At 22.8% G+C, this 13,152-nt stretch overlaps 1 protein-coding gene across 1 annotated transcript; it reads left to right on the top strand.

The window, feature by feature from the left end:
• Positions 1-3,568: 3,568 nt before the first annotated feature.
• Positions 3,569-4,213, top strand: LOC109804389 (uncharacterized). The gene has a single exon (XM_020366206.3). It carries the CDS (start codon positions 3,668-3,670, stop codon positions 3,998-4,000), a length of 333 nt encoding a protein of 110 aa, XP_020221795.1. The 5' UTR covers positions 3,569-3,667; the 3' UTR covers positions 4,001-4,213.
• The last annotated feature ends 8,939 nt before the right edge of the window (positions 4,214-13,152 follow it).

Below are 13,152 nucleotides of genomic sequence, written 5' to 3'. Positions count from 1 at the left end.
ATTAGTCAGGTAATTTAAACAACAAATAAAATTTAAAAAATAGTAATATGAAAATCGACCTAATTTGAGGTAGTTTAAACACATTTAAACCTAATATATATATATATATATATATATATATAATTTTGTTTTGATTTTATTTTTAGAATAAGTAAATTACTTCATTTTATAATTTATATTTTATATCAAAATTTTTTTTTATGAATATTTGACAAATTGAATTAATAAAATGGTGTATTGAATAATTTTTCTTTTTCTGATGTGTGTGTGTGCTGATATATTCTTTAGTTGTACTTTTTCATATTGTGGAATGTTATTTTATTTCATAAGTTCATCCTTCTTTTTCTGATGGTTGAAATTGTTATGGCTATAATTGGTATATGAGGTAGTTTAGTGTTGCAAACTAATATTGTGGTAGACTCATATCTAAATTATTCTATCTTAACATAGTATCATATTTTATAGTTTAAGTGGCAAAATTTGAGAAATCAAAGTAAATTATCTATACTAAATTCTCTTTGAGATCTAATGTTGTACTACACTTGACTTGGCTGAGATAAGTCTAATATCATGGTTTTGTAAGGTCAAATCACTTAAAATGCTTATTTTTATTATAATAGATCTCTTTAATTGACTTGTGTGCTAACACATTAGTTATTAATATAAATATGTGTGTGCGTGTGTGTGCGTGTGTGTGCGTGTGACATTGGAAGTGACCTGTTGCATACTATTCTTCCAGGTGAGGTTACCTCTTGTGTAGACTTCATTGACAATCTATAAGGTATACATGTATACATTGAAAGTGACTTGTTGCATACTATTCTTCCAGGTGAGGTTACCTCTTGTGTAGACTTCATTGACAATCTATAAGGTATACATGTATACGTTTTGAGATTATGATGTATATAGTTTATGTACAGGATATTTTGTAAGCTTTATATTCACTACATTCTACTTCATACATGTATAATTAGTTATTTTTGTATGCTAATCTATCTTGATAATTTATGTATGTTTTAATTTTTATTTGTTGCCAATATTCATAATAAGTGTAGAGATTTACTAAATCATTACATTCTTTATTCATATTTAAATTCTCTTTGATAAAGTACTTCTTTAGCAAAATTTAGACCATTGAATAATAATTTAACTCTAGTTAAAAAAGAGAAAGAATGTGATAAAGGCTAAGATTTTTGCATGAAAAAATACGTTGCTGGATAGGCATTAGAGAATTCATGGGCTCGATATTTTTTAAATTAGGTTCGGTGTTAATTATTTAAATCAATTAGTTTAACAAGTGTTCCTAGAATAAAATTTAATTTTATTAAACAATTAATAAAAAATTAATTATCTGACTTTTAATTTTGGTAATTTGTTTATTTATTTTTATATAAAGAACCAGAGAAAACATATCCTTTGATAAAAATATTTAATTAACACTTGTCATTTTTTGCACACATCCTTTTTATTTTCATATTATACCAACAACTAAATATTTCTTAAACGATTTCAAATGCATTATTTAATACACTAAAAGCAAAAAAAAAAAATATATATATATATATATATATATTTGTATTTTAAATATTTATTAATTAAATTAATCTTTAATGAGATATTTCTAGATAATTTCTTAATTATTGATCTTGTATGACATTGTATCTTACTCTAATCTAATTTTTTTAATAAAAAATAATATAAAAAAATTCAACGCGTTTTGATTTATCAAATAAGTTTTACTAATTATTTAATATTTTTGAAAATAACTATTAAGGTGACACTTAATAATAAAATCGTGCAATGTTTTCTAACGATATATGCATTTTTCCAGCTAAATAACATAGTATCAAAAGAATCAGTCATAAATTCAGCAACAAATCCTCTAAAAAAAAAGTTCAACAAAAAAACAGTCATAATACTAAGTAAATTTTAATTTCAATATATTACAAAGGTTAGAAGTCAAAAAACACATATAAAAATACAAATATGAAGAAATATATTCACTCAATTTTCTTTAATTTTTTTTTATCATGTCTGTTTTTTTTTCTTCTTGTTCTTATCTCTATCTCATTCCACCCCATTAAAAGTATATCTACCGATATATCACTAGTCCAAATAAAAATAGACTTCATCTTCTCAACCAAATTCCATATTTAAGTACCGTATAATGTGATAAAAAGAGAAACTCGCTAAAAAAAAATTTCAATTATCAAATTTTCCTGCAAAACTAAATTAATCACTTTCAAGGTTGGTGAAATAAATAAATAATGATGTTGCATCTTTATGATAAATCTAATGACATTTTCGGATGCTGGAATTATTTTATAATTAAAATGGAGATATTCCTTCCTTAAAAAAGATGGGATGAGTGGGAGAAAAACAAATAAGTTACCATTATAGAGCAGAACATAAATACAATGAACTACAACAAATAAACAGAAATCGTGAAACTAGAATTTGTCACGGGGTGGACAGGATCTTTTGATCATTTGATGAACAATGAATATAATGGTCACAATGAAGATGAATCAAATCTTCCTCAATCTTCTCACTCTCATCTCTATCTTCCTTTTTGGATTTTCCATAATCATAACACCCAAAAATAAGAACGGTAAAAAAGAGAAAGATGTATGTAACTGTGACACTCCAATTCCTTCCTTAATAAAAAAACGCGGCTTTACATTTTCCGTAATTAACGCGTCAATCAACAATCCCTTTCAACAAAATAATACTCTCTCCATTCTTAAATTTCAATTTTTTAATCTTTTTATATGCAAAATAATAAATATTTAGTTTATATACATATTCAGACTAAAATATATTTATTTATTGCTTCATAAAATATATATTATTTTTTATTATTATACATATGACATCAAGGTGGTAAAATATTATGAACACATTTTTTTAATATTATATTATTGTTAAAAATTAATTAAAAATAAAATATAAGTGAAAATCATTAAATATGAAGCATTCACAAAATTTAATAATTTTTTAATAAATGATAAAGAAAATATTAAAAAATGAATCAGAGATTGTATAGCTAAGATTTTTTAGTCAAATTATTTGATTTTTTCATGAAATAATTTTTTTTTTTCAACACAAATGCTACAAATAAATATTATTAATACTTCACTATAAATGAAGATAAATGCTGCATGTGAATCAAAACTATTAATTTATCTCCTTGATAATTCTACTATATGCGTGAATATAATTAGAAAATTATATAAGTATTTCTCAAAATTCTAAAAATAATTAAATTTTTTACAAAAAAATAAAATAAAAAAGCCAAGTTTAGAGTTTCTTCTCGTTCCTGTTGTGGATCCCCACAAATATCACACTTTCCTATTTCTTGACCGTCACAATTACGATTTACGGCACAGATTTCATCAACGGTAGTGGTCCCTCTTATCTCAAATTGTGGTTCCACGTGTACGGTTTCGATTCAATCAAAAGTGCGTTTCTATGGACTCGACTCATCATTACCCCCACGCGAGCGTCACAAAGAATGAGAGCGATCTCCACCCTCTGATCTTTCCACAACATGACACTCCTCTTCCTATAAATTCTCACTGTCTCTTCCTTCATTTTTCACACACTCGTAAAATCATAATCACACGCTGCGTTTCAACCACTTTCACCGTCGTTTCAACCTCCGAGAATGGCTAGCTCTTACATGCTCGTTCTGATACTCGTGGCGATGTTTGTCTTCTCCGCCGTCGCAGATTCTCCGGCGGCGTCACCTCAGGCTGCTGCTGCTCCTGCTCCTGCTCCGTCGAAGTCTCCACCGGCCGTCACTCCGTCGCCAGCCTCCGCTGTGAGCTCTCCGCCGTCTCCTTCTCCAGTCTCGCCGTCGCCTTCCGTCTCTCCGTCGTCTATCTCTGAAACTCCGTCGGAGGCTCCCGCACCGACCAAGAGTGCCGCCGTCTCGAATGGATTCGCCGCCGCCGGATCCGTCGTAGTTGGACTTGTCGCCGCCGTGTTGATCGCGTGAAGTAGTCGCACCGGCTGATACATAGAAAATTTATTATCTCATTATTTATGAGTTTGTTATAGTTATTTTTTTTTTCTTCATAGAGTTAGTATAAGACGCTTCAGTTGTTATTTTTACATTGAATTCGTAATCGTACTCGTAAATTACTACTATCTTCTGTTTGTGAAATGAAAGTCATGTCTTGTATTAATAAGATTTCGTCATTTCTTGTTATTTTCAGAAGACTTGTGATTATGATTGTGAATCCTTTTTGTTCTATGATCGAAGATTTTAACGAACAAAGTTAGAGAATGAAAAACTGAATGTTGAAAGAGACGAGATAGTTTCACTCTATTATGGAAGATTAAATAAAAAGTGCAAAATGTAGTGGTAGCAACAATGTGGTCATTGCTTTCAATTTGTTTTGTAATAAAATATTTATTTATTTTTTACCATACGAAAGAACGCGAGACGAGGATCGAATTGAATATTTCCATTTAGTACGTTAAAATATAAGTAAAATTTTATAATTAAATCTATTTTTAATTATTAATTTATTTTTAATCTATTAAATTAAAAAAGTTTTTCATTTTCATTAATTTTAAAAAATATTTTTTTTATATTTAAATTTTATAAAAAAATTATCAAATAACGTCATATAAAAATTATCTACTAATATTTCTTTCAATAAAAATAATATATTTAATCAAGTTGATGCTGTATAATTGTCTTAATATATTACTTGATATATGTTATTAATAATATAAATAACTAAAATAAGATTTTTAAAAATTAAAAAAACTAAAAATAATAATTTTAAATGTAAAAGATCAAAAATAAATTTACCTAAAAGTCAAAATTTTATTATTAATTTTGAGAATTATTGAAATATTACGTGGTTTATTTGTTGGATTAATAAAAATTTCATTTCATATAAAGTTATTGAATTTGTTGCTTCGGTGTTAGTATTTAAGATTTAAATTAATACTCCTTTTATTTTTTATTATAAAATATAATTTAAAAATAATTGGCATTTTTTTATGAATAGGAAAAAGATAATTGATATTTTTTTAAGAAACTTTACAATTTCTTTAAAACATTAATTTTCATTCTTATTTTACGTTCTTATCAGAAAAATTGTAATAATATGAGTTTGTTTCTCTTACTTTATAATCTATTTGATTGTCTTTTATCATTTTTATTAATATTAATATTAATAATTTATTCATCTGTTTCATAAAAACTTAATCACAGATTCACAAGTGAGGATGGTAAAATTGATAAATCATAATTTTGTTTTATAAATCTAATAAAATTAATAACATAACTAGTTATATTAATATGTGTAATTCAATTAAAATTACTTTATAATACAAATTAAATGAAGAAAAATTTACGCGTTGATTAATCTTGTTTCATTTTAACTTTGTGTCGAACATATATCTTAAATAAAAATAAAATGATGAAAAATAAAATTAAATGTCTCATTAAAAAATTCTTTTTTTTAAGTAAACTATTTTATTTTATTTTATTAATAGTGACTAAGTTTTGGTTATTTGATATGGTCAACATAAAATTTTACTCAATAAATTCAACAAGTTAATTCAAGTATACAACAACATTTCGAACAACAACTTAATAAGTTTCTCTTGCCTTTAAATCAACCAAAAAGAGGAAGGAGGAGAAGAGTAAGACTCTTCAAGAACTATACACAAAATCACTCCACAATTCATGATAAGGGAAAAGTCTTAAACACTCAAGGAAGTCGGTAGAAGAGGAAAGAAAACTTACATATTTCAGAGTGTCTCGCTCTTAACTATCTCTAAGTTCTTAAGAAATGAATTTAAGAAATTTGCTTCTTAAAAAAATCTTATACACCTTCTAACTGATCAATTTTAATCTCTACATACTTAGAATAACTTCTGAATAACAAAATTCATTATAATTCATGAATTCTTAGAGTTTTACAACTAGAAGTAACTAAACACAATATTTAAATTAACAAAACCAACAATTATTAACAATTTTGCACAATATTACATATGAAGAATATTTTAATCTCGTATTAAAATAATTTTTTTATTTTTATATAAAATGAAGTATAATTAGAAATAAAAACTTAACTATAACAATTTATTTTTCTATCATAATATAATGATTCAAACTAAAAAAATCCGACCTTAATTGGATCAACTTAAAATATATCATCACAAAAAAAATCAAACAATTTTTTAAAATTTATTTGATTTAGAGTTAATTTTATTTAAAATGAGTTTAAATAACCATCACCATGAATAATAGAAATAAGGTGATACGATTGATTTTGTCAACAACCATAACTGAAAGATAATAATATTTATTTAAATGAATCATGAGATGACGCATGATATATTATAGTATTGTTTAATTCAATTTAAAAACAATTAATAAGTTAAACATAATTTATAAAATATTATCGAAAATATAATAAATGTTTTAATAAAAAATTCAAACAAAAACTTATATTCTATATTTAAAATAAATTAAAAAATCAAGTCTTACACTACCTAATATTTTTATTTATTTATTTATGATTAGTTTTTGTTAAAAAATTAACTGATAATTTTTAGTAAGATATCTTCTCTCAACCAATTATAATTTTAACTGAAACTTTGTTTAAAAAAATTGAATTTAGTTTAACTTGCAAAGCATTTAACTGGGACAATTTTCATCAACAAAAATAAATTTATATTATAAATTGAAGTTTTCATTTTTGCGTGAGGTTTTTTATTATTAAACAGTGTGTGTGTGTGTTTTTATCCTGCAACAAGTAATTTGATCATTATTTAAATAGTGAAAGTTTTCCTTTTGGTTGAAATGAAAATTTTGTTATACTCTATGGCTAATGACAGAGCAGACATGATTGGATTGGAGGAGTGGAAGTCTTTTGGTAGAACCCAAACAACTAACGAATGAAACATCCTGATTCCTGTGGGACACTTCCTTTTCCTTTTCTCCTTTTCGTTTGTTGGACACTTGGACTGACCAACGCAACTGCTTAGTAGCTAATTAACCTTCCTTTTGCCCCTTCATTCATGCAAAACATTCTTTTTTTTATCAAATTAAATGTATTTTTAAGATTTTATAAAATAAATAAGTTTTTATTTTAATTTTTATAAGTTTTTTTTAATATTTCTAAAATTTATAAACATTGGTTTTAGTCAATTGTGAAATAAATAAATTTTAATTTTGATCATTGTAATTTTTTTATTTGCATCCTTATTAAAGTTAAAATTTCTATATTTTTTTACCCTTAACTATCATTTAAAAATAAATAAATAATATTTATTTTAAAATTTTATATAAATATTCAAAAGTGTCAAATACTGATATAATATTATTAACAGTTATAGGTATACTACCTAAAATGATCACTTGATCTTTTAGTAAACAAAAAATAATTAAAAATGATTGGATACAAAGATAGAAATTCTAACAAAAATTTCAATTTTAGAGGGATTAAAAGTAAATAAATTTTTTTTATAAAAACTAAAATTAAAACTGACTAACTTTGTGAAAATTAAAAAAATATTTACACCTTTTGATTATTATTAGTCTTAATTTAGGTATGAATTTAAATTTTTCGTTAAATAGATAAAGTTAAATTCTTTGTGTTATCTTTTACCGAAAGATACTTTATACTTTAAAATAATTAAATTTTGAATGAAGTTGATATCGATAAGTCACAAACATTTAGCGTTAAGTTATTTTCACTATCACGAAACAAAACTGAACTTTGAGTTAATTATACATGCTTACTCTTTTTTTTTTTTAATATATATGACAACATAATATTTTAAAGTTGATAACTAAAGAATAATCTTCATTGATATAACTTCTAGTAATATTATTTTTTTAAATTATAAAATAAAATTAATAATTTTAATTTGACAATGTAAACGTTTTATTTAAAATCTAATATATTATCATCAATATTTATATATTAAACATAAATTATCCTGTCTGAAATCATTTTTAAGAGTTTTTTTTTACAAGAAAATTTTTAGTGACTTTTTTAACTTTTCATCTAATTTAATTTTTATTTATTATAATAATTTATTAGTTAAATTTTAATATTTTAAATATAATTTATCAATAAAAAATAATCTAATATAAATTATTTATCATCAACTTAAAACATAATTTATATGTTTAAAATATATATTTATAAAAAATTTAAATATAATTTATATATTCAAACATAATATTTATTTATACATATAATTTATTATAAATTTTAATTATATATAACAAACAAAAATATATATATAAAGAATTAAGTTTTAGTTATATATAATAAACAAAAATACTAGTTAGTATATAAAGAATTAATGTGTTTATTTAAAAAAATATATATCAAATTTAAAATCAATTATAACACACTTAAAATTTATAGTGTCTATCTTCACTTTATATCTATTTTAATTTATTATTTTCATTATTTCTAAATTAAATTTCACTATTTTTTTTATAGATTATCAATATAATTTATATTAAAAATATTTAATTATGATAAATTTTAGTTAATAAGATAAAAATATATTTAAAATATTGCATAAATATTAGCATTTTATTGACTTCCCGTGAAGGAATACATTGTATTGAATTAAAAATATTTTTAAAAGTCTAATAAAATGAGTTGGCTTAATTTTGGTCCTTATAAAATTTAGAAATTTCACATATAAAAATGATACATGAAAATAAATCTTTTCATGAGGAATTTTTATTTAAATTTTCTCCGCTAGAAATCTCCACCAACAAAATCTTATACTTTTTTTTCTTTTCTTAAATCTTCTTTCATTTATTTATAGTTAAGAGTTTAAATTTCACGACAAAAATATCACATGAGGATCCAAATTCTAGTACGACAAGTATGAGTGAATATCATTTGGGGTGGTCATTATCTTTCATTAAACACGTAATCAATTAACAAATATCATATAATAATAGAATAATTTTAATTTTTTAGGATGAAAATAAAGAAATAGTTTTACAATAGTCAAAATCAAAACTTCTCTATTTTACCTAGACTAAGAGTGAGAGTTACACTCAAGTATGAAATTTTATTTAATATCACTAAAAAATATATTTTTATATAAAAATATAAAAAATTACAAAAATAATTTCATGTATGAAATTCTATTTTATATCATTGAAATATTTTTTTTTGACAAAAATACAAAAAATTATAAAGATGCAATGTAGATCAAACTTATGTCTTGTGCTTCCATTATTCCAACCTTTTCCAGTGGTCATGAGAAATATGAGACATGTTTATTTAATAATTATTTTCAAAAATAATTATTAAAATATAAATTAACGATGATCTAAATAATGATTCTGAATTAACAATGGAAGATCATTGATGCATGAGTGATTTGTATAATATTAGTTTACAACCGTTGAAATATGAGACATGTTTATTTAATATTTATTTTCAAAAGTAATTATTAAAATATAAAAGTGTAGTTTTTTTTTATTCATTACTCTTATACGATACTAAAGTTATCCTAAAATTATCTATATATTATTCTAATTCTCACCACTAAATTAATCATAATGATTAAAAAAATGTAATTATTAATACATACTAATTAAAAAATAATATACACAAAAACACGTGAAGCAAAATGCACTCAACTTATTCTGGTATTCCTATAGTCTGAAATTTATATAGAAATATATAATATAAAAAAAAAACAAGAATATCTCATGAAACATGGCAAAAAGTGTTTTTTGGGACAAGCCAGTATCATTAAATATTTTAAATTTAAACAAGTAAATATGAACCTTTTGTTGGTGCGTCAAAATCTGGAATAGTTTAATATAAAATTGAGTTCAGAATAGACCATTCATTTCTTTCCTACAGAACTATTACCGATAAATAAAACAGACATTATTTATTTTATAGATTATTAATTAAAGATGTACTACTCTATATTTTTTTAAAAAATAATATGGTATTAAAGATATTTTTCACACACAAAATAAATCTCAACCCAAGTAGTGTTTTTTATGTGTTAATTAACATGATAGTTAAGTAGATCCTAATTCAAAAAAAAGAATAGTATAATTTCTCTATAATGAAAAGAAATAAGCTTAATAATTAATCAAATTTATATAAAGAATACTAGCTAAAAAATTACTTGTATCGTCAGGTGAAATACTAGCTCTCCATACTAGCTGGTACATAAATTATGTTGTTAATTTAAGTGTCAAAATGAAAAATAATACGGTAATTATTTGATTTAGGTTCAGAAAATGAAATTGAAAACAATTAAAATGATAACATAATTAAATTGAAATAATTACTTGTTCTAACTTAAGAACAATATCCTTTATTAATATATGAAAAATTTCAATTTGACATTGAAGTTCTCCATTTTCAGTTTCAGCCTACCAAAAAAAATTATTAGTAAACAATAGATGACATTAAATAAATTTAATTAATTAGATAAAATTTTGAAGAAAGTGTGCTAGCATTTCTTTAAGAACAAATTATTTACGGAACCAAGTACGCAAATTGTTAGGCGCCCAGATACCCCAGGCCCAATCCAACCACCAGTGAGGCCCATCAAAAGCCCAAGCGTAACACTCATACTCTAGCTAGGCTAAAAACTGCTACTAACGGGCCTCCTAGTTTTTATTATTATCTGCATGTTTTAGCCTATCAGTAGTTCTTCGATGGTTGACCATCACACTATTTGTAATTAGAATTTGGCTTACCTTAAGTTTAGTATATTTTATTTTAAAAAATAAAGTGTAATAATAATTATTATTAAAAAAATAATGATTAATTTTATAATTATTTTTAAATTTTAGTTGACATAAATTTAATTTTATCATAATTTTTTTTTTATCTTTTCTAATCAATAATTATGAATATATTTGATTTTCTAAAATATATTTCTCATTTTAGAAGAGATAAATATTTGTAATTACTAATTAGTTAGACATATATTTTAACTTTTTTATTAATTAATTACTATTCCTTTCTTTTTGTAATAAACGACATGTAATAAGAAGAAAATTAAGTATCAAAATCAATATTATTTTAAATTTTAATGTAATATTTTTTTTTTCATTTATACTCCTAATTATATGTTTTAGGAAAATTTTTGTGTTATACTTTCTTTATAAAAATTAATACTGAGAATAATTTTATTTTATGAATGATGAAATAGTTCTCAACTCTTAAAACTATCTTATTGGTTCATAAAAAAATGTAGGTTGAGTTAGATGTCAACCTGTTTTACCCAACTCATCAAGCCAAATGGCAGGTTAGGGTGGGTTGGTCCATTGGCATGCCTTTTATTTATATTTTATATTTTTTTAATGATAAATTTAAACAACTCACATAAGTTTTATCATGTAAACAATATGTGATTTATTATGAAACAAATATGTTATACATTTGATTTATTTTATTATATGTAATTTGAAATTATTTGTGCAACAAATTATATTGAAAGAACTGCTATTACTTTAACTTCCTACTTTATTATGTAAAAAATTTGTACAATAAATCAAACTAAATATGTTATAATTTTATATTTATTTTATTATTTAGGTATATTAATTTATGTGGATCCATTAAACATTAAAAAAGAAACATCTTGGGAGAAGTACCTAAAATAAATATACACTTTTTTTATTATATATTTATTATTTTTTTATTGATGTAAAATAAAATAAAATAAAATAACAGTCATTGATAAGACAAATAAAATAACAACACTTTTAAAGATAGTAATTAAACAAAGAAATAAAAACTACACACATATATTTATATTTATAAGATAATTAGTAATTAGTAATGAAAGTATATATTTACAATTAATGACATCTTTAATAAATTATTTCTCATTGTTCATTTATATTTTTTAAGATAATTAGTAAAGAAAAGTGCACAATATCTTCATTTATTTATTTATTTATTTAATATTATATTTATTCTTATATATAAGATTCAAATATTTAATTGTCACATACACTACTTTCATATATATTTTTTTAAGATTATCTTTATACTATTTTTTCTCCTAATTACTTTTTTTTCTTCTATTTATCAAGTAGAGTACATGTTCTATACTAATTTTCTCCTAATTGATATTGTTCTCTGTCAATCAATTAGAGTTTAAAGAGTATATAATTCATGTATTTTACTAAATTAATAGAAAATATTTTAATTAAGAGTATTTTAGTTTAAAATGATTAATACAAGAACCAATATGGACTGAGTCTTTTATAAAATATAAATAATTATTCTAAATTAAATATTGTAAATAAAAATAGAGATAACACTTTAAAAAAAATCATTTTTTTTATGTTTATAAGATAAATAGTAATGAAAAGTAAATTTATTTTTAATAAATCATAAAAGTATCTTTTATTACATATTTATCATAAATTGAGAAAATCTGCATTAATATAATATCAATAATTAATGTTTATATTCTATAATTACACGAACTAAAAAAAAATTCTATTTTAGGCTTTTAAATGAAATGATAAAAATGAATTAATATTATTACCTTTTTTTTTATTTTTAAATTTTAGAGACTTCACAGACTAAATTGACTATATGTACTCATTTCCCTTTTGCTTCTCATAGTAGTATGACGTATTTTAAATTTCTTCTTGAAATTAAGAAGGAGTAAAAGAAAGTTAGAAACAATCATTAAAAGGAAATATATGGTTAATTAATTAAGGATAAATTCATATATATGATTTGAATAAAATTTGTACCGACCAATAATTTAGTTAATAAAATAGTTACTCTTGTCAATGGTGATTTACGGAATAAGATTGTAATTTCCACTAAAAGTTGATTTGAAAATGAACAAACCACTTGGCCTCATTTATAGTCCCAAATGTGTGGTTTATAATTGTATATGATACAAATACTAACATATTGGTTGTCTATACTCCAAAACATAGTTTTCAACAACTAAGGATGTGAGATGTCACTAATTTATATAAATTAGGTTTGAATTTGGATGGAAAAAGAAAGCCCAACACAACTCAACTCACACCACTTGCCACGCATGAAAATGAAATCCAACTGTCAACTAAAAACCACAAAACAGAGTCACCATAATATTTTTTTCTTCTTCCAACCAAATATAATTATT

Source organism: Cajanus cajan, chromosome 1 (assembly GCF_000230855.2).
Source record: "Cajanus cajan strain Asha chromosome 1, NIPB_CcT2T_4, whole genome shotgun sequence".
Classification (NCBI taxonomy): Eukaryota; Viridiplantae; Streptophyta; class Magnoliopsida; order Fabales; family Fabaceae; genus Cajanus; species Cajanus cajan.
The sequence above is the reverse complement of the archived record's forward strand: the minus strand, read 5'-3'. Positions and strand labels throughout refer to the sequence as shown.